The sequence below is a fragment of the Pristiophorus japonicus genome, chromosome 11, assembly GCF_044704955.1.
Source record: "Pristiophorus japonicus isolate sPriJap1 chromosome 11, sPriJap1.hap1, whole genome shotgun sequence".
Classification (NCBI taxonomy): domain Eukaryota; kingdom Metazoa; phylum Chordata; class Chondrichthyes; family Pristiophoridae; genus Pristiophorus; species Pristiophorus japonicus.
The window spans coordinates 147,212,486-147,234,564 of record NC_091987.1 but is presented as its reverse complement, the minus strand read 5'-3'; the positions used below and the strand labels follow the sequence as shown (position 1 = coordinate 147,234,564).

At 45.3% G+C, this 22,079-nt stretch overlaps 1 protein-coding gene across 1 annotated transcript in view; it reads left to right on the top strand.

Annotated features, from left to right (window-relative positions):
• The window catches only part of LOC139275611 (cilia- and flagella-associated protein 44), a 292,909-nt gene that overhangs the window by 45,829 nt on the left and 225,001 nt on the right, over nt 1-22,079 (top strand). The window contains exons 6-9 of the mRNA XM_070892782.1: nt 4,051-4,267; nt 16,163-16,277; nt 18,153-18,317; nt 21,794-21,946. Coding sequence (XP_070748883.1) covers nt 4,051-4,267; nt 16,163-16,277; nt 18,153-18,317; nt 21,794-21,946 — 650 coding nt within the window. The remainder of the gene's footprint in view (nt 1-4,050; nt 4,268-16,162; nt 16,278-18,152; nt 18,318-21,793; nt 21,947-22,079) is intronic.

Genomic DNA, 22,079 nt, shown 5'->3' with positions numbered 1-22,079 from the left:
TCATCTTGTTGATGTTCAGGATTATCTTTTTGTTCTGCAAAATCAGTCAAATGGCTAGCAGGAAATGAGGGGGTAGGATGGATGGACTGTGTAGTCTCACGCGTATCAGGCCAGTCAGCAGGTTGATTTGAAGGGCGACAATGCATTTTCATGATTGACGCTCACCCTCGCGAGTGGGTCCAGCTTGTGCAGAGCTGATTCTTTTTCTGCAGGTGCGACTCAGCAAGGCAGCGACCCTCTGTTCCAGGGCCGTCAGTTGGCGCAGATTTGGCAGCCCTCCTCCTGTTCTAGTTTTCTCCCTTTTGTTGTTGGCTAATTTCTTCTGCAAAGATGAAAATATAATTTTTGCCACATGGTGAGCTGCTGATGGATGGGACATATACAGATGATAACAGTAACAATTGCAATTCCATTTAAAACTCAAGATAATACTTATACTCACCACTTGACCAACGTCCTGCCATTTCTTTTTACACTGGCTTCCAGTTCTTGTGGTATTCACCCCTGCGGAGAATTCTTCTGCAACTAGGTTCCAGCGTCGTCTCATTTCTTTGGGTGGAACTTTTGTGGGACCACTCTCACTGATATCCAGCTCCTGCCATCTGTCCTCACTGACAGTGACAAGTTCCTCCACTGCCTCATGCAAGAAATTCTTCGTTCTTGTTGCATGCTTTTGCGTCTTTGGTGTATCGGATTCACACTCAGGTAATGTTGAAAAAACAGTTCTCACCTTGCATGCACCTATGCAGCACTCCTTTCCACTCCCTCAGCCACCCAAAAATTAATATTAACACCTTACCTTCCAATATGGCCTACTGCCAATGCTGCTGATGCTCTCCCTTTAAATGGCCGATTGCCAAGGTTCCTGGCCCATTGCGCATGCGCGCACGCTTCAATGCGCATTGCGCATTAGCGCGCACACAAACAGATAAGTGTCCCCCTGTCGGCACTCAAAGACATGCTGGGCCCAAGCCCCGCCCCCCCCCGCCGGCTGCACCGAGCAAGCGCGGCCCAAGCTCCGCCACCCGCAGGTTTTGCAGCGCCAAGCCACGGGACCACAGGGATCCAGGAGCGGCCAAATTATCCCGGTAAATTTTCGGCGCGTTTTCTCCACCATGAAGTCGGCGCACCACATCTAACTACGCCGCTCTAAGCGGCTGGGGAAATTTGGGCCCACAATGTGGGGAAATGTGAGGTTATTTGCTTTGGTAGGAATAGAAAATGGTGATAAACTATTAAAAGTTGGTGTTCAAAGAGACTTGGGTGTCATTGTACAGGAAACACAGAGAGTTAACATTCAGGTACTGCAAGCAACAGGAAGGCAAATGGCATGTTGGCCTTTAATGAAAGGGGGTTGCAGTACAAGAGTAAGGAAGCCTTGCTACAATTATACATGGCTTTGGTGAGACCACACCTGGAGTACTATCTCCTTATCAGAGGAATGATAAGGTTCACTAGATTGATTCCTCAGATGAGAGGGTTGTTTCATGAGGAGAGATTGAGTAGATTGGGCCTACATGCAGGTGCAGCAAGCAGTTAGGAAGGCAGATGGTATGTTGGCCTTCGTTGCAAGAGGATTTGAGTACAGGAGCAAGGATGTCTTACTACAGTTATACAGGGCATTGGTGAGACCGTACCTGGAGTATTGTGTGCAGTTTTGGTCTCATTACCTAAGAAAGGATATACTTGCCATAGAGGGAGTGCAGCGAAGGTTCACCAGACTGATTCCTGGGATAGCAGGACTGTCGTACGAGGAGAGATTGGGTTGACTAGGCATGTATTCACTGGAGTTTAGAAGAATGAGAGGGGATCTCATTGAAACGTATAAAATTCTGACTGGGTTGGATAGGCTGGATATGGGGTAGGAAATTTAGGACCGAGATGAGGAGAAATATTTTCACTCAGAGGGTGGTGAACCTGTGGAGGCCAAGTCACTGAATATATTTAAGAAGGAGATAGATAGATTTCTAGAAACAAAAGACATCAAGGGGTATGGGGGAAAAGCGGGAACATGGTGTTGAGATAGAGGATCAGCCATGATCATATTGAATGGCGGTGCAGACTCGAAGGGCCGAGTGGCCTACTACTGCTCCTATTTTCTATGTTTCTATACTATCTGGCATTTAGAAGAGTGAGAGGTGTAAGATTCTGAGTGGGGAATTAGCAGGATAAATGCTGAGAAGTTGCTTCTCCTGACTGGAGAATCTAGAACTAGGGGGCACAGTCTCAGGATAAGAGGTCAGCCATTTAGGACTGAGGTGAGGAGGAATTTTATCACTCAGAGGGTTGTGAATCTTTAGAATTCTCTACCGCAAAGGGCTATGTTGCTATGTTCAACATATTCAAGGCGGAGATGGATAGATTTTTGAACTCTGGGGGACTCGAGGGATTTGGTATACGGATTCGGCGGGAAAGTAGAATTAAGGTTGAGATCAGCCATGATCTTATTGAATGGCGGAGCAGACTTGAGGGGCTGTATGACCTACTCCTGCTCGTATGTCTTATTTTCTTATGTAATGAGCAAGATTACATAATGTATCCGGCTGTTGAGAGGAGCAAAGGAGGAAATAGGAGAGGCTCTGACCATCATCTTCCAGTGCTCTCTGGCTACAGGTGTGGAGCCGGAGGACTGCTAACGTTGTACCATTGTTTGAAAAGGAAGAAAGGGATAGACCAAGTAATTACAGGCCAGTCAGCCTAACCTCAGTGGTGGACAAATTTTGGAAAAAATTCTGAGGGACAGTATTGATCGTCATTTAGAAGGGCACAGATTAATTAAGGACAGTCAGCATGGATTTGTTAAGGGAAGGTCGTGTTAAATAATTTGATTTCATTTTTTGAGGCGATGAGGGTCCTGCATTTGATGTAGTCTACATGGATTTTAGCAAGTTTTTTGACAAGGTCCCACATGGAAGACTGGTCAGAAAAGTGAAAGCCCATGGGATCCAGGGCAAAGTGGCAAGTTGCATCCAAAATTGGCTCAGTAGCAGGAAGCAAAGGGTAATGCTCGAAGGGTATTTCTGCGACTGGAAGGCTGTTTCCAGTTGGGTTCATCAAGGCTCAGTACAAGGTCCCTTGCTTTTTGTGGTATATATCAATGATTTAGACATCAATATAGGGGGCATGATAAAGAAGTTTCCAGATGATACAAAAATTGTCTGTGTGGTTGATACTGAGAAAGAACGCTGTAGACTGCAGGAAAATATCAATGTACTGGTCAGGTGGACAGAATAGCGGATCTGGAGAAGTGTGAGATAATGCATTTGGGGAAGGCTCACTAGGCAAAGGAATATACATTAAATGGTAGGACATTGGGAAGTGCAGAGGAACAGAGTGCATGTCCACAGATCCCTGAAGGTACCAAGACAGGTAAATAAGGTGGTTAAGAAGGTATCAAGTATGATTTACTTTATTAGCTGAGGCATAGAATATAAGTTATTCTTGAACTGTATAAAACACTAGTTAGGCCACAGCTAGAGTACTGAGTCTGGACACCACATTACAGGAAAGATGTGATTGCACTAAAGAGGATAAAGATGAGATTTATGAGGATGTTACCAGGACTGTAGAATTTTAGCTATGAGGAAAGATTGGATAGGCTGGGGTTGTTTCCTTTGGAACAGAGGAGGCTGAGGGGAGATCTTACTGAATTATAAAATTATGAGGGGCCTCGATAGAGTGGATCGGAAGCTCCTATACCCCTTAGCAGAGAGTTCAATAACCAAGGGGCTTAAATAGATTTAAGGTAATTGGTAGAAGGATAGAGGGGAATTGAGATCTTTTTCACCCAGAGGGTGGTGGGGGTCTGGAACTCACTGCCTGAAAGGGTGGTAGAGGCAGAAACCCTCACCACATTTTAAAAAGTACTTGGCTGTGCACTTGAAGGACGGAATCTTACATGGCTATGGCTCTAGAGCTGTAAATTGGGATTAGGCTGGATAGCTCTTTTACAACCTGCGCAAATACAATGGGCCGAATGGCCTCCTTGTGTGTTGTACGTTTCTTTGATTACTGTGGGAAATAATCACTCTGTGTCCGCTTCCTTCCCAGGAGGAACTGAGGAAGCTTATGCCTTCGCTGACTTTAATCCAGAGGGTAGTCTTCTGGCCAGCGTAGGAGGGCACCCAGATTACATGGTCACCATCTGGAATTGGAAGCAGGAAAAAATAGTACTACGCTCAAAAGCTTTTTCACAGGATGTTTATCGGGTCACCTTCTCGCTAGAAAACGAAGAACAACTGACCACCTCAGGAACAGGACATATCAAGTATGTAATCAAATGGAGTCGTGATCAGTTCTGGATTACATGCCATGTTAGTGTTTTTGCTTTAACAGTTTGTAATGTATTTGCTTCATGGGTTCTTTGCTTAAGAATTCACAGCAACATATTGCTATTAAGAACTAGTTGGTTTACTAGCAAAGGTTTAACAATCATACTACACATTACCAGTTCATCCACTAGACTCTCAACCACCTGCCTCATCTCATGGATCCCCTGAACCCAACTGGCTGGGGTTTTATTGAGTCTTGTGAACATCCCGTGACTGGCTAAGCCACTCCCAACTCAACAGCTCTACGACTATTTTTGTGTAGACAATAAACAAGTGCCTCCTGGTTAAAGAGGGGGCACACTCCAAAAACTTTCAAACAATTCCCCCTTGTTTTTTTGTTTTTTTTTGTGTATTTTATTTTGAGGGCACTAAAAACAGAAGTTATACATGTGCCCTGGCTAAAAGTGGGGGTGGGGGGGGCCACTAAAACAGACAAACCTAAACAAATTACACTTGAGACACGTGGTTCAAATTAAAATTTGATTGCCGGGGATGGTGATTCACTCCAGTCCCTCTGATGCCCACCTCTCATGGAAGGCTCCAACTCCTGTAACCGCGGAAGAGAGGCAGGCAGTCGGGCTGAACGACCCACTTGACCGCCCGCTGTCTGGACCGGCTGATGGCCACCTTGACTAGGCCCAGGAGCAGTCCTACGAGGAAGCCTTCCGACCTGCCTGCTCCCCTCCGCACAGGGTGCACAAAGATCAGGAGTGTGGGACTGAAGTGCAACCAGAATTTGAGGAGCAGCCCCTTCAACTATTGGAAGAGGAGTCTAGTTGGTTTGCGTTTCCTCATTGATCTTCTCAGCTGAACCCCAAATCCATCTCCTCCCCGCTTCCCTCCTCCACCCCCCCCCCACCCCCGGGAAGATACAGAGTCTCTGTGAGATTGTCCCATACCCGCAGAACCACCTTCAGTTGGCTGCGTTTCCTCGTTGATCTTCTCAACTGAACCCCATTGGTGGGGATAGGGACGTTGTGACCGTTGTATTCATTGAAGTACTTGGACCCGTCAACTCACTCTGATCATCGTCCAAGTGAGGCTCATAATTATCTACTTGTAGTTCCGAAATTGCATTACTCGCTCGAAACATTTGATCCACATGAATCTTCCCTAGTATTCACCAATTTTGACCAAGTACTGCTTGATGCCACATACCCGAATAATTGTACCAATGTCCCAATTGCGTGTACTTGCCCTTTTCAATGGACTGAGAACTCTGACCTGATCACCTTTTGTAAAGCACCGCTCTTTAGTACCGGAATGATAATGGCGCTTCTGCACCGATTGTGCCTTCTCTACTTTATCAGACAAGTTCGCTTGCAATAAACTCAGAGTGTCCTCAGACTACACTTCATCAATACTTCAGCAGGTGTGCACTCCGTTGTAGCATGAGGTATTTGAAAAGAAAATGCGCTAACCTGTGCTTCATGCTCACCGATGATCCAGTCTGCAGAACTTGTTTCTGCAAAGCCTCCTTGACAATCCTGACCGATCTTTCAGCTGCACCATTTGAAACAGGATGATGTGGTGTTCCCAACGTGTGTTTGATACCGTTGTGTCTGGCAAAATTTGCAAATTGCTTGGACCAAAATTGCGGCCCATTATCTGACACCATTTCTTTGGGCAGGCCATGGCATGCAAAAGTGTCCCGCAATTCATTCAATGTATGCTTTGTAGTCGTAGATGACCCCATATGCCGTGCCTCCAGCCATTTCGAATGACTATCGATTTGAACCTGAAAATTACCGCTGCCTCTCTCGTAAAAATCAACATGTATTCTTTGGAATGGTATCGTTGGCCAAGTCAATGTTTGCAGCGGCATTTTAGCTGGCATGGTCCTGCAGTCTTGATAGATACTACCCTTACTTACAAATACTTCTAGGTCTTTATCCAATCCAGGCCAATAAACAAAACTTCGGGCCACCACTTTCATGCCTTCGATGCCAGTATGTTGACCGTGAAGTTCCGTAAAGACTTTGGCCCATAGTGCACTGGGAATAACTACTCTCAGGCCCCATTTTAGACATCCTTGCTCACGTAATAATTCATGCCAACGATGATAAAAGGGCTTTATCCCCTCATCTAAATGCGCCTGATCTTCAGACCACACTTGCAGGGTGTGCTCATAGGCCCGCTGTAACGTGGCATCTTTCTGGATGTGTGCTCTGCAATAACAGACAGTGACCGGAAAGTCCTCATCAGCGACATCGAGAGTGAAGATTGACTGTTCGCAGCCAATTTCATAATTTTCATGAGGCAACCTTGAAAGGGCATCTGCCACTGCATTCTGCTTTGATGTGCGATCTTGATTTTGTAATCGTACTGAGACAATAAAATAGCCCAACTTTGCATCCTGGAAGCTGCCATAGATGGAATTGCCGCCTTTGGGCCTAGGATAGCTAGTAACTGTCTGTGATCAGTTCCTAGCATTAATTGGCATTCCAAAAGAAACATAGAATCACAGAAGTTTACAGCACGGAAAGAGGCCATTTCAGCCCATCGTGTCCGCGCTGGCCAACAAGAGGTTATCCAGCCTAATCCCACTTTCCAGCTCTAGATCTGTAACCCTACAGGTTACGGCACTTCATGTGCACATCCAAGTACTTTTTAAATGTGGTGAGGGTTTCTGCCTCAACCTCCCTTTCAGGCAGTGAGTTCCAGTCCCTACAACACTCTGCGTGAAGAAATTTTTCTTCAAATCCCCTCTAATACTTCTACCAATTACTTTAAATCTATGTCCCCTAGTTGTTGACTCCTCTGCTAAGGGAAATAGGCCCTTTCTATCCACTACATCTATGCCCCTCATAATTTTATACTCCTCAGTCTCCTCTGTTCCAAGGAAAGCAAACCCAGCCTATCCAATCTGTCCTCATAGCTAAGATTCTCCACTCCCAGCAACATCCTCGTAATTCTCCTCTGTACCCTCTCCAGTGCAATCACGTCCTTCCTGTAATGCGGTGACCAGAACTGCACGCAGTACTCCAGCTGTGGCCTAATAAGTGTTTTATACAGTTCAAGCATAATCCACCTGCTCTTATAGTTTATGCCTCAGCTAATAAAGGCAAGCATTCCGTATGCCTTCTTAACCACCTTATCCACCTAGCCTGCTACCTTCAGGAATCTGTGGACATGCACTCCCAGGTCCTTTTGTTCCTCTACATTTCTCAGTGTCCCACCATTTAATGTGTATTCCCTTCCCTTGTTAGCCCTCCCCAAATGCATTACCTCACACTTCTGGATTAAATTCCACTTGCCACTGTTCTGCCCACCTGACCAGTTGAAACTGGTGAAACTTTTTAATACCAAATATAATTACCAAAGCCCCTTTCTCAATGTGGGCATAATTTTGTTCACTTTTGTTAAGCGTACGCAATGCAAAGGCAACCGTTTTTTCCTGCCTATCATTCATAACACGGCTGATCACTGCCCCCACACCATACCCAGAGGTATCACATGCTAGTCTTAGTTCACGAGTCGGATTATAATGGACGAGAAGAGCACGACTGCTCAAGTGTCGCTTGCATGTGTCCTATGCATTCTGTTGCTCTTTGTCCTATATCCACGCACCCATTTCTTTAATAAGTAATGCAGTGGTGTGAGCACCATTGCTAGTCCAGGAAGAAAACAAGCATAATATTGGACCATGCCTAAAAAAGATTGTAATTCAGTAACATTTTTCGGTTCCAGAGTCATCGTCATGGTTTGCACTTTCTCCTTAACTGGTTGGAGACCATTTCCACCCACCTGCAATCCTAGTTAAACCACCTCACACTGTATGAATGCACATTTACTCCAGCTTCATATTATGGCGATTGAACCGTCTGAATACTTCTAAGATTTCCAGGTTTTCCCTCTCTGTGTCGGTGGCTATCATCACACCATCTTGATTGCACAAACAGTGATCCATTCCCTGTAAGATCTGATCCATGGTAGCCTTAAATATCTTTGGTGAGGACTTGATACCATAGGGCAACAGTGCATAAATATAAACCTTTGTGTGTGTTGACTGTCAGATACTGCTGACTATCCATGTCAATGTTGAGTTGAGCATAGGCGTGGGAGAGATCCAGTTTTGTGAAGACTTTGGCACCCTCCAGTTCTGCATACAGGTCCTGTGATGTCGATAAAGGATACTATTCATCACCAACTGCTCGATTTAGGGTAATTTTGTATTCCCTACAGAGCCGTACCATTTAGTCTGTTTTCGGAACTACAACTAATGGGGTGGCCCAGTCACTCCTACAAGTCTTCACTAAAACTCCATTTTTCTTCAACTTATCAAGCTCTCGCTCAACCTGCGATTTAAATGCATATGGTCCCAGCCTTGGTCTACAAAAAATAGGTTTGACATCCGACCTAATCCGAAAATATGCATTGTATTCCTTGATGCCCTCGTATGAGTCCTCAAACATATTAGCATATTTCTCCAGCAGAGTATCTAGTCGAGACTTACTCATCTCTGTACTATAGATGCTGTACCAATCCAATCTTTGCCCACAAGTGTTGGCCGATTGACGTATTTTACTATAATAATAGATAATCTTGCTTATTGCCCCTGGTATTTTACTATACGCTCCATTTGTCCAAGCTTCTGCAGTTTTCCTCCGAATATGTTTTCAGCTCTGCTGAGCTCGTCTTTATTGGTATGCCCCTGAAATTCTTGTAATACACATCCTGACTCATGACTGAGCAATCAGCCGCTGTATCTATTGTTATATTAATCCACCAATTAATCTTCATTAATATTTTTCTCTGCCATTTCCATGGAGGGGGCTATCTTGCAAGCTTTCTCAAAAGGGAGAACATCCATACCTAACAATTTTGATTGCATATGTTCATCCGTTAGTCCACATACAAATTTATCTCTAAGAGCCCTATCTAGGAATCCTCCAAAATTGCAATGTAGAGATAATTTTCTTATGGCAACAATGTATTCACTGATGATTTCTCATCATGAATTTATAGCTATATCTAAAAGCTGTGGATCAAACTGATTCTCCAATAACTGCAGTATGGCTGAGAATGAAGCATCCTTAACCTTTCTCAGGGTTAACAAATTCACGAAGATAATATAATTCTCTGCACCAATCATGACTGGCAGAATAGCTTTCATCTTCTCGTGCACTGTTTGATTGTTTAATTGCGAATCTGCCACACCTGCAGAGACTTCATTGATGTCATTAGCCTTTTAAAAAAAAAAATCATTTGCAATCTTTCACTGTAGGATCTAAACGATTCCTTATACTTGTCAAAAGTTCCCAAATTACTGACAACTCGTTGTCACATCCATATTGCCTTCTTAGCTTAATAGCCGTTAATCACTCTCAATAATTTTGAATTTCTTTTCAATGACTATAAATGGCTTTCCACAAGCTCTTTTTATCAGTTCAACACTGCTCAGTATTCACAAAAAAGAATGGTACTACCAGACTCTCATTGGGGAATCATGCTGCTGGTATAGCTCCTTGCTGTGCTCCATTTGCTCCCTCTCATAAATGGAAATTCCACCAAATATTTCTTCATGAAGAAAATCTCATCCTTGTCACCATTTTGAAATGTATTTGCTTCATGGGTACTTTGCTTAAGAATTCATAGCAATACATTGCTATTAAGAACTAGTTGGTTTATTAGCAAAGGTTTAACAATCACACTACACATTACCAGTTCATCCACCAGGCTCACAACCACCTGCTTCATCGTGGATCCCCCAAACCCAACTGGCTGGGGTTTTATTGAGTTTTGTGAACATCACGTGACTGGCTAAGCCACTCCCAACTCAACAGCTCTACAACTATTTTAAATTATACGTTTTAGCCATGTGCCCCTTTGGTAAGGGCACTAGAATCCACAATTATCAAATAAACTTTAAGGGAACCTTAACAAATCAAATTAAAATTCTGTTCTCTGTTGCAATGATGCATTCCAGTACCCTCTCGTGGAAGGCCGCGAGCATACTGGTAGACACTGCATGCTCCATCTCCAGGGACACTCTGGCGCGAACGTATCAACAGCTCTACAACTATTTTAAGTTGTGATCAGTAATCAAGTGCCCCCCGATTAAAGGGGGAGGAAAACTCCAAAAACTTTTCAAGTGCCCCCTTGGTTTTTTTTTAGGGTATTAAAACACAAATTATATGAGTGCCCCCTGGCTAAAAAGGGGGGGGGGCACTAAAACTGGCACAATAAACAAATTAAACTTTAGACAAAAAACATCAAATTAAAATTTGGTTGCCGGGGGTGATGATGCACTCCAGTCTCTCGGGTGCCCACCTCTCGCGGAAGGCCGCCAGTGTACTGGTAGACACTGCATACTCCATCTCCAGGGACACCCTGGCGCGAACGTATCACCAGCTCGACAACTCTTTTGTTCAAGCATTGAGCATACTCACAGGTGCATACATTACACAGTCAGTCAGGTGATTGTGCATGAGTAAACTGGGAAGATTAGCATGGAGAGAAGTGTGCTTGGAAATGTCCATGTTGCTGTTCCCCAGTCCCAGCAGGGAGCCATGCTCGGAGCAAGTACGGGTCAGAGAAAGCTCTGCAGCACTTGTGGCAATGCATTTCCGAATGGGAGCAGTGAATTTACCCCGTTCAATAATCTCTGTTGCAGGTACAATGCACTTGTGTTCCTTTGTGATTCAGGCCTGATAGATATCAAATGATCAGTTGCTAATTTTGGATTTCCATCTGCCTGTTCCCCATGTGAGGAAAATTGCTCTAAAATAGCAAGGCTGCCTCCATTTGTGACATGGGAATTCCTGTTTCAAAGATAGATGCTAAGCAAAGAGTTGCATGGTTGCAACTCATCACTGGCAGTTCAGTGGTGCCTTGTTTTATTTTATATATAAAGTAAACAGTGTTTTCTCATTACTTTTATTCTACAGTTGACAGTGACTTTCTGTTACTACAAGGTGGCAGGGATACTGAGTACACTTGCACTGTTTTTAACATCGACTTGCAGTTAACATAAAGAGCAAAGGTGTGGTTGGATGTGTTTTGTGTCCAAACATTATCCAGCAAACATACTGGTATATAGTCAGAATGCAGACACCACTGTGTCACCAAATCATCTCCATTCTAGCCGAGTATAGTGGTGTCACTATATGCGGCCTACTCCTGTTCCCATTTCCTATGTTCCTATAGTATTACTGTTGTGTATCTGTAAAGCATGCACTCCCATGTTCTGCCACCAGGGAGCGCATCCCTGAAGTCCCAAGGGATCCCAGCATCCCTTGGGAGCACTGTATATAAGCCGGCCCCTAAGGCCTGTTACTCACGCTGGAGTGTCTTAATAAAGACTGAGGTCACTCTTACTTTAACCTCCATGTGTGCAGTCTCATCTGTGTTAAGAACACAACAACTGCCGACGAGTATACGAATCCAATGCAATGATGCAGCAAACTGTGGGCATCCTGGAGAAGTTCTCGGAGGGTGAGGATTGGGAATCCTATGTCGAACGGCTAGACCAGTACTTTGTAGCCAACGAGCTGAACAGAGAAGGAAGCGCTGCAAAAAGGAGAGCGGTCCTCCTCACGGTCCAAGGGGCACCAACCTACAGCCTCATGAAGAATATTCTGGCTCTGGTGAAACCCACAGATAAGTCATATGAGGAGCTGTGTACACTGATTCGGGAGCTTCTTAACCCGAGGGAGAGCATGCTGATGATGAGGTATCGGTTCTATACGTACCAGCGTATAGAAGGTCAGGAAGTGGCGAGCTACGTCGCCGATCTAAGGCGACTTGCATGACAATGTCAGTTTGATGGCTACCTGGAGCAAATGCTCAGAGACTTTTTTGTACTGGGCATTGGCCAAGAGACCATCCTACGAAAACCTTTGACTGTAGAGACCCTCAGTAAGGCCATTGCGATAGCACAGGCGTTTATGTCCACCAGTGATAACACAAAACAAATCTTTCAGCACACAAATGCTAGCAATGTTCATAAATTAATTGGAACTGTGTTTGCGAGCCGAAATGTACAGGGCAGCAACCACGAGTCTGCAACTGCCAGCGGGTCTCAGGTGACCCAGATGACTCAGAGTCCACAACAAAGGATGAATGCAAGGCAATTCACACCTTGTTGGCGTTGTGGAGGCTTCCATTCAGCCTATTCATACTGCTTCAAAAGGTATGTTTGCAAGATCTGTGGAACAATGGGGCACCTCCAACGAGTTTGCAGACAAGCTGCAAGCTCTGCAAAACCTGCTAACCACCACATGGCAGAGGAAGATCGGTCCATGGTGGATCAAGCAATTTTGAGCCTCAGAGAGGAGGCAGATGCTGAAGCACACGGGGTGCACACATTTTCGACGAAATGTCCACCTATAATGCTAAACGTAAAATTGAATGGCATACCCGTAGCCATGGAACTGGACACTGGCGCTAGCCAATCCATCATGAGTAAAAAGATGTAAAGATGTTTGAGAGACTGTGGTGCGACAAGGCACTCAAACCAGCCCTGAGCCCCATCAACACGAAACTGAGAACGTACACCAAAGAGCTTATCACTGTCCTGGGCAGCGCAATGGTCAAGGTCACCTATGGAGGGCATGGTGCACGAACTGCCACTCTGGATTGTCCCGGGCGATGGCCCCACACTGCTTGGAAGGAGCTGGCTGGGCAAAATCCGCTGGAACTGGGATGACACCCGAGCGTTATCACATGTCGATGAGGCCTCATGTACCCAGGTTCTTAACAAATTTCCTTCCCTTTTTGAGCCAAGCATTGGAAACTTCCGGGGCGAAGGTGTGGATCCACGACCCATTCACCACAAGGCGTGAGCGGTACCTCATATGATGAGGGAGTGAGTGGAAATCGAGCTGGACAGGCTGCAACGCGAGGGCATCATCTCCCCAGTGGAATTCAGCGAGTGGGCCAGCCCGATTGTTCCAGGACTCAAAAGTGATGACACGGTCAGGATTTGCGGCGATTATAAAGTAACTATTAATCGTTTCTCACGACACAACCAATACCCACTACCTAAGGCAGACGACCTATTTGCGACGCTGGCAGGAGGCAAGACGGTCACCAAGCTCGACCTGACTTCGGCCGACATGACGCAGAAGCTGGAGGAGTCTTCGAAGGGCCTCGCCTGCATCAACACGCACAAGGGACTGTTCATCTACAATAGATGCAAGTTTGGAATTCGGTCGGCTGCAGCGATCTTCCAGAGAAACATGGAGAGCCTACTCAAGTCAGTACCACACATGGTGGTTTTTCAGGATGACATATTGGTCACGGGTCGGGACACCGTCGAGCACCTACAAAACCTGGAGGAGGTCCTCCAGCGACTGGATTGCGTAGGGCTGCGGCTGAAGAGGTCGAAATACGTCTTCTTGGCAACAGAAGTGGAGTTTTTGGCTCGAAAGATCGCAGCGGGTAGCATTCGGCCCACAGACGCCAAGACAGAGGCTATCAGGAACGTGCCCAGGCCACAGAACGTCACGGAGCTGCGGTCGTTCCTGGGACTCCTCAACTATTTTGGTAACTTCCTACCGGGGTTAAGCACTCTCTTGGAGCCCCTACATGTGTTATTGCGTAAAGGTGAGAACTGGGTATGGGGGAAAAAACCAAGTAATTGCTTTTGAGAAAGCCAGAAACATTATATGCTCCAACAAGCTGCTTGTATTGTATAACCCGTGTAAAAGACTCGTGCTAGCATGTGATGCGTCGTCGTACAGAGTCGGGTGTGTATTACAACAAGCTAACGTTGCGGGGAAGTTGCAACCTGCCGCCTCTGCTTCCAGGAGCTTATCTAAGGCCGAGAGGGCATACAGCATGATTGAGAAAGAGGCATCAGCGTGTGTGATCGGGGTAAAGAAAATGCATCAGTACCTGTTTGGCCTCAAATTTGAGCAGGAAACCGATCACAAGCCCCTCATACCCCTGTTCGCTGAAAACAAGGGGATAAATACTAATGCGTCAGCCTGCATACAAAGGTGGGCACTCACGCTATCAGTGTATAACTATACCATCCGCCACAGGCCAGGCACCGAGAACTGTGCGGATGCTCTCAGTCGGCTACCATTGCCCACCACGGGGGTGGAAATGGCGCAGCCTGCAAACTTGTTGATGGTGGCACAGCCCGCAGACTTGTTGATGGTCATGGAAGCGTTTGAAAATGATAAATCACCTGTCACGGCCCGCCAGGTTAAGACTTGGACTAACCAAGATCCTCTGCTGTCCCTAGTTTAAAAAAAACTCTGTACTGCATGGAAGCTGGGCCAGCATCCCCATTGAAATGCAAGAACTAATCAAGTTCCAGCGGCGAAAGGATGAGCTGTCCATCCAGGCAGACTGCCTGTTATGGGGTAACTGCGTAGTGCTACCCAAAAGGGCAGGGAGACGTTCATCTCTGATCTCCACAGCACACACCCGGGTATAGTAATGATGAAAGCGATAGCCAGATCCCACGTGTGGTGGCCCGGTATCGACTCTGACTTCGAGTCCTGTGTAAGGCAATGCAGCGTGTTTGGTCAGTTGAGCAATGCGCCCAGAGAGGCACCACTAAGTTTGTGGTCCTGGCACTCCAGACCATAGTCGAGAATCCATATCGACTATGCGAGTCCGTTTCTCGGTAAACTGTTCCTGGTGGTGTTGGATGCTTTTTCAAAATGGATTGAATGTGAAATAATGTCGGGAAGCACCGCCACCGCCACCACCATTGAAAGCCTGAGGGCCATGTTTGCCACCCACGGCCTGCCTGACATATTGGTCAGTGACAACGGGCCATGTTTCACCAGTGCCGAATTTAAAGAATTCATGACCCACAATGGGATCAAACATGTCACCTCGGCCCCGTTTAAACCAGCCTCCAATGGGCAGGCAGAGCGGGCAGTACAAACAATCAAACAGAGCCTGAAACAAATTACAGAAGACTCACTCCAAACCCGCCTGTCCCGAGTACAGCTCAGCTACCGCACGAGACCCCACTCGCTCACAGGGTGCCCCCGGCTGAGCTACTCATGAAAAGGACACTTAAAACCAGACTCTCGCTGGTTCACCCCAACCTGCATGATCAGGTAGAGAGCAGGCGGCAGCAACAAAATGTAAATGATGGTCACGCCACTTTGTTATGGGAAATTGATCTGAATGACCCTGTGTATGTGCTAAACTATGGACATGGTCCCAAGTGGATCGCGGGCACGGTGATAGCTAAAGAAGGGAGTAGGGTGTTTGTAGTCAAACTAGACAATGGACAAATTTGCAGAAAGCACCTGGACCAAACGAGGCTGCGGTTACAGACTGCCCTGAACAACCCACAGCAGACACAACCTTTTTCGAGCCCACAACACACACCCAAAGGATCAGCGACACCACCCCGGACCAGGAAATTGAACCCATCATGCCCAACAGCCCAGCAAGGCCAGGCTCACCCAGCAGCCCTGCAGGGCCAACAACACGCCAGCCCAGCGAGGACACAGCTAATACACCAGAACAGACATTTGTACCGAGGCAGTCCACCAGGGAAAGAAAGGCTCCCGACCACCTCCCTTGTAAATAGTTTTCACTTTGACTTTGGCGGGGGAGTGATGTTGTGTATCTGTAAAGCATGCACTCCCATGTTCCGCCACCAGGGAGTGCATCCCCTGAAGTCCCAAGGGATTCCAGCATCCCTTGGGAGCACTGCATATAAGCCAGTCCCGAAGGCCTGTTACTCACTCTGGAGTGTCTTAATAAAGACTGAGGTCACTGTTACTTTAACCTCCCTGTGTGCAGTCTTGTGTGTTAAGAACACAACAATTACGACTTTACAATAAGGCACATGTAAAATATGTAAACTGTGGAGATTCACACCTCATTGTTTGTCTTCTTAATCTCCACAGGTTTTGGAAGATGGTGGAGACCTTCACAGGGCTGAAACTGCAAGGTGAACTCGGCAGGTTTGGCAAAACGGCACTGACTGACATTGAGGGTTACGTTGAGTTACCAGATGGAAAGGTACAGTCAGTAATGTTCTACCCCCTGACTAAATAAGGAAGATAAAATATTCAGTAATTCAAGAAGAAAAATGTTTATGAAGTACCTTCTATGATTGATTTAAAAATATCCTTTACATTTTGGAATTATTCTTATTTCACACAAGCGGCAAACCAAACTTTCCAAATATAAATATAAATTTTTGCTGACATTCTCTGGTAGAAAATTTCTTTTCAAGGGAAATATGGCCATTGGAAGGGACTCTAATTCCTGCATTCATTAATCAGGATTGGAACTGTCAGTATCTAAGAACTTCCTCTTTCGAGACACCTAGGTGAAGGGTCATGGTCTATATTGGAAGGTAGGACAGGGGTTGAGTAGAACAGAAGACTAGATCTATCATGAAATAACAGTCAGGTGATTGAATTTTAGATTGTTAGAAGAAGAGAGCGCTGAGAGAGGTAACAAGCTCCTAATTTTTGAGATCTTGGGAGACAATGAAATGGAGCCGGAGCTGGTCCTATGCATCTTCATTTCAATGCAGTGAGGATGGTAGAGGAAGAGCATGTAGGAGATTGGTGCAAGATAGGATACAGAGAATGGAGCAATGCTTTGGAGATACGTATAAGATATGAGGAGGATTGGATAGGATGTATGTGTAAGATATGTTCGACAAATGATTGATCACTTTTGATATCAATTATATGGTTATCACAGGCACTGTATCTGTTAGTTAGAAGGAAAGACCTCCATTTATACAGCACCTTATAATGTGTCTCAACACTTCAGATGGAGAGAGAGAGATGGGTTGGAGGCTGAAAATAAGAGAAGGATTGCTAATCAGATAAAAAGCTTTTCCTTATATCCTGTCCTGTTATGAAAAGGGGAAATCTGGTTTGGAATGTCAGTGAGCACTGGAGCCAGTGATTGAGGGGTGCTTGTTTTTGGGATTGGTCTCGTGGACTGTGTTTTTTTTCCCAGCCTTATGCTTTCCAATGCTCCCTGTACAGACACACAAACATAGTAAATAGGAGCAGTAGTAGGCCATTCGGCCCTTCGAGCCTGCACCACCATTCAATATGGTCATGGCTGATCCTCTATCTCAACACCATATTTCCGCTTTTTCCCCATACCCATTCAACTGTTCTGTATAGTAGTCCAGGAAAGTTCCTGACCCACGGTTGCTGGGCTGCTCACTGGCAATTTAAAACACAACACATTAAAGTGCTCGACACATATAAACTCACAAGTCGCCTCCATGGACACACTCGGAGGCTGGGTAACAGGTTCAGCCTCACTGTGGCAAACAGCTGCCATCCCAACAGTAAACATCTGGCTGAACCATCAATGGGATGCATTCCAATTGCTCTTGAGATAAATCTATTTGGTGAATGAGATCATAATCCACAATTTGGATCCTAGGAACTATTTTTCAAGAGGTCCCATTCAAAATCTCTGCACTTGTACCAGGTCTGATACTGGTGAATTCTTCTGCACTGCACAGCGATGAAGGCTCAAGCCTCCTGAGGTTTGTGTGTGATCTAGTCCCATCTTATAATATCAGCATACCTGAGTGGGAATCAGTTGTTACACAAAGAAACATGGCTGAAACTAAATTGAGGTAAGAAAGAAAGCTTGGATTTATTTAGTGTCCTTCACATCCTCAGGATATCCCTAATCTTCATAGCCAATTAAATACTTTGAAGTATAGTCTGTTGTTTCGTAGGCGAATGTGGCAGCCAATTTACGCAGAGCAAATTAAATTAATGACCAGTTACTCTTATTTTTGGTAATGTTGATTGAGAGATAAGTGTTGGCCAAGACAACATTTGCCCATTCTACTGAATGATTCTATCTAATTATACTTGTGTCTGAGAATGTGCTGCTTTCTTGCAGGTAGTGTCTGGCACTGAATGGGGAAATATGCTGTTGTGGGATGGTGGTCTTATCAAAGTGGAACTGTGCAGAAAGAATGGAAAGCCCTGTCATCACGGACCTATAAATCAGTTTGTGCTAGATGAAGGAGAACTTATCACTATTGGAGCTGATGGGTGTGTGCGGGTGAGTAATGACACGGGCAGATATTGAAACTCAGTGGCTGAACAAACTGCAGTATGAACTACCAACAGAGAAACCTGCGCCCAGTCGGTATGAAGTCCATTGTCTTCGATACAAAGCTCGGTGGGAAAGTAAGCTGTGAGGAGAACGTAAAGAGGTTGCAAAGGGACATCGACTGGTTAAGTGAGTGGGCAAGGTGACGGAAGGACTATAGTGTGGGGAAGTGTGAAATTATCCACTTTGGTGGGAAGATTGGAAAAGCAGAATATTTTTTAAAAGGTGAGAGACTAATAAATGTTGGAATTCAGAGGGATTTGGGTGCCCTCGTACACGAATCATAGAAAGTTAACATGCAGGTACAGCAAGCAAATAGGAAGGCAAATCGTATTGTAGTCTTTATTGCAAGAGTAAGACATTCTTGCTGCAATTATATAGGACTTTGGTGTGACCACACCTAGAGTATTGTGTAAGTGTTCTACTTGCCTTAAAGGGGGTGCAATGAAGGTTCACTAGATTAATTCCTGGGATGAGAGGGCTGCCCTATGAGGAGAGATTGAGTAGAATTGGTCTATATTCTCTGGGGTTTAGAAGAATGATAGGTGATCCCATTGAAATGTATTCAATTCTTAGAGGGCGTGACAGGGTAGATGCTGAGAGGCTGTTTTTCCTGACTGCAGAGTCGAGAACTATGGGTCACAGTCTCAGGATAAGGGATCGGCGTTTAGGATTGAGATGAAAAGGAATTTATTCACTCAGAGGGTTGTGAATCTTTGGAATTCTCTACCCCATAGAGGCTGTAGGAGCTCAGTCAATGATTATATTCAAGACCAAGATCGATAGATTTTTTGGCACTTAGGGAATCAAGGAATATGGGGATAGGGTGGAAAAGTGGAATTGATGTAGAAGTTCAGCCATGATATTGAATGGCGAAGCAGGCTCGAGGAGCCGTGAGGCCGACTCCTGCTGCTGCTCCTACTTCTTATGCTCTTATGACAGAGAAACAGCAGAAATATTGAATATCTACTACGCCTTGTTTTTAACTAAAGAAGATAACGAAATAGACACTTCACTCGAGGATGAGCTTAAACAGAATATTAATACATTTGGGGAAAAATATTTGACAAACTAGCAAAACTAAAAGAATAAAACCCCAGGTCCGGATAATATGCACCCACGGATACGCAAGGAAAGTAGAGAGGAAGATAGCAGAGGCACTAGTTGATATATATAAGTTCCATCGGAGAGGTGTGATTGTGCCAGAGGACTGGCGGAGTGCAAATATTGTTCCTATATATAAAAAGGAAGATCGAACAAACCCTGGAAACTATAGACCAGTCAGCTTAATGTCAGTGATAGGAAAGATACAGGAGAAAAGACAGAAAATATCATTAAAAAATACTCAGCATAGATTCTGAAAAGCTAAGTCCTGCTCAACTAACCTGATCAAATTCTTTGAAGAGGTAACAAAGAGTAGACAAGGGTAATGTGGTAATGTGGGTAACCCCAGCATTGAGCACTGACCACACTTGATCAACTCCGTTGGGCAGGTCACATTGTTTGCATGCCAGACACGAGACTCTCAAAGCAAGCGCTTTACTTGGAACTCCTTCACGGCAAACGAGCCAAAGGTGGGCAGAGGAAACGTTACAAGGACACCCTCAAAGCCTTCCTGATAAAGTGTGACATCCCCACTGACACCTGGTAGTCCCTGGCCAAAGACCGCCCTAAGTGCATCCGGGAGGGCGCTGAGCACCTCGAGTCTCATCGCCGAGAGCATGCAGAAATCAAGCGCAGGCAGCGGAAGGAGCATGGGGCAAACCAGTCCCACCCTCCCTTACCCTCAACGATTATCTGTCCCACCTGTGACAGGGACCGTGGCTCTCGTATTGGCCTGTTCAGCCACCTAAGGACTCACTTTAAGAATGGAAGCAAGTCTTCCTCGATTCCGAGGGACTGCCTATGATGCTAAGTAGATGACATATACTTGGGATTTTCACAAGGTCTTGGATAAGGTATCACACGGTTAGGGTATGTGGGGTTGGGGGACAAATAGCTGAATGGATAGAAAGCAGAGAGTCGGGATAAAGAGCAGTTATTCAGTTTTGGAGGGGAGGTAGAAAGTGTTGTTCCATAAGGATCAGTGCTGGGACCAGTGTTCCCTCTAATTTATTTTTTCGCGTACGTCCCTTTAAAGCTGTTGTGAGGTATCTTCCAGTGGCAGCTGCTTGGGAGCGGCATGTTCGGGACCTCCTGGTTGATGTTACCACTTTGGTAGGAAAAATAGAAACATCACCTGCACCTTAGAAAATAAGAAAGTGAATGAGATAGAAGAGCAACGGGATCTAGGGATACAGGTGAACAAATCATTCAAAGCAGCATCGCAGGTCAGCAAAGCAATTAAAATGTTAACAGTTGAGATTGAGAACTTGCAGCATCGGGAACGACAGTGGATCTTTCCGGAACGAGCCAAGACTTCAGTGTGCTGTACCGCCCCGCTAATTGTTGGCGAGACATGTCAGAGGTGACCAATACTCTTCAAGTAGAAAAATGTCAAATGAATGATCCACCCAGATTTCAACAACAACAACAACTTGTATTTATATAATGCCTTTAATATAGTAAAACGTCCCAAGGCATTTCACAGGAGTGTTATAAGACAATAAATTTGACACCAAGCCACATAAGGAGAAATTAGGGCAGGTGAGCAAAAGCTTGGTCAAAAGGTAAGTTTTAAGGAGTGTCTTGAAGGAGGAAAGAGAGTTAGAGAAGTGGAGAAATGTAGGCTGGGAATTCCAGAGCCTAGGGCCTAGGCAACAGAAGGCACGGCCACCAATGGTTGCGTGATTATAATCAGGGATGCTCAAGAGGGCAGGATTAGAGGAGCGCAGACATCTCGAGGGGGTTGTGGGACTGAAGGAGATTACAGAGATAGGGAGGGAGCGAGGCCATGGAGGCACTTGAAAACAAGTATGAGAATTTTGAAATCGAGGCGTTGCTTAACCGGGAGCCATTGTAGGGGTAATAGGTGGGCGGGACTTGATGCGAGTTAGGACACGGCCGGCCGAGTTTTTAATCATCTCATGTTTACGTAGGATAGAATGTAGGAGGCCAGCCAGGAGTGTGTTGAAATAGTCAAGTCTGGAGGTAACAAAGGCACGGATGAGGATTTCAGCAGGGGGTGAGCTGAGGCAGAAGCAGAGATGGCGATATTACGGAGGTGGAAATAGGCGGTCTTAGTTATAGTGCGGGTATGTAGTCAGAAGCTCATTTCAGGATCAAATATGACACCAAGTTTGCAAACAGTGTGGTTCAGCCTCATACAGATGTTAGGGAGAGGGATGGAGTTGGTGGCTAGGGAACGGAGTTTGTGATGGGGACCGAAAACAATGGCTTCGCTCCTTCCAATATTTAATTGGAAAAAATTTCTGCTCATCCAGCTTCCAGCTGTATGTAAACTGAACTGTTTCAATTGATTGCAGGTCTGGGACTTTGAGACCATTGACACAGCGGAGTCTTATGATGAGGAGAGTATAGTAGAGATGGACCCAATGAACGAATTGATTGTTGGTAGAAATGTTCACCTCCAGTTCATGGTGAAGTTCAGAGACTCGAACTTTATTTGGTGTGCTCAGGTATTTTAAAAGATGTTTATTTCTAAAAAAAAATTAATTTGCAGACAATGCACAGAAAAACCATAATGGGGGCAGTAAGAAGAATTATAACATTCAACAATTATATCAGCTGGTTTATGTACCTATATTAAAA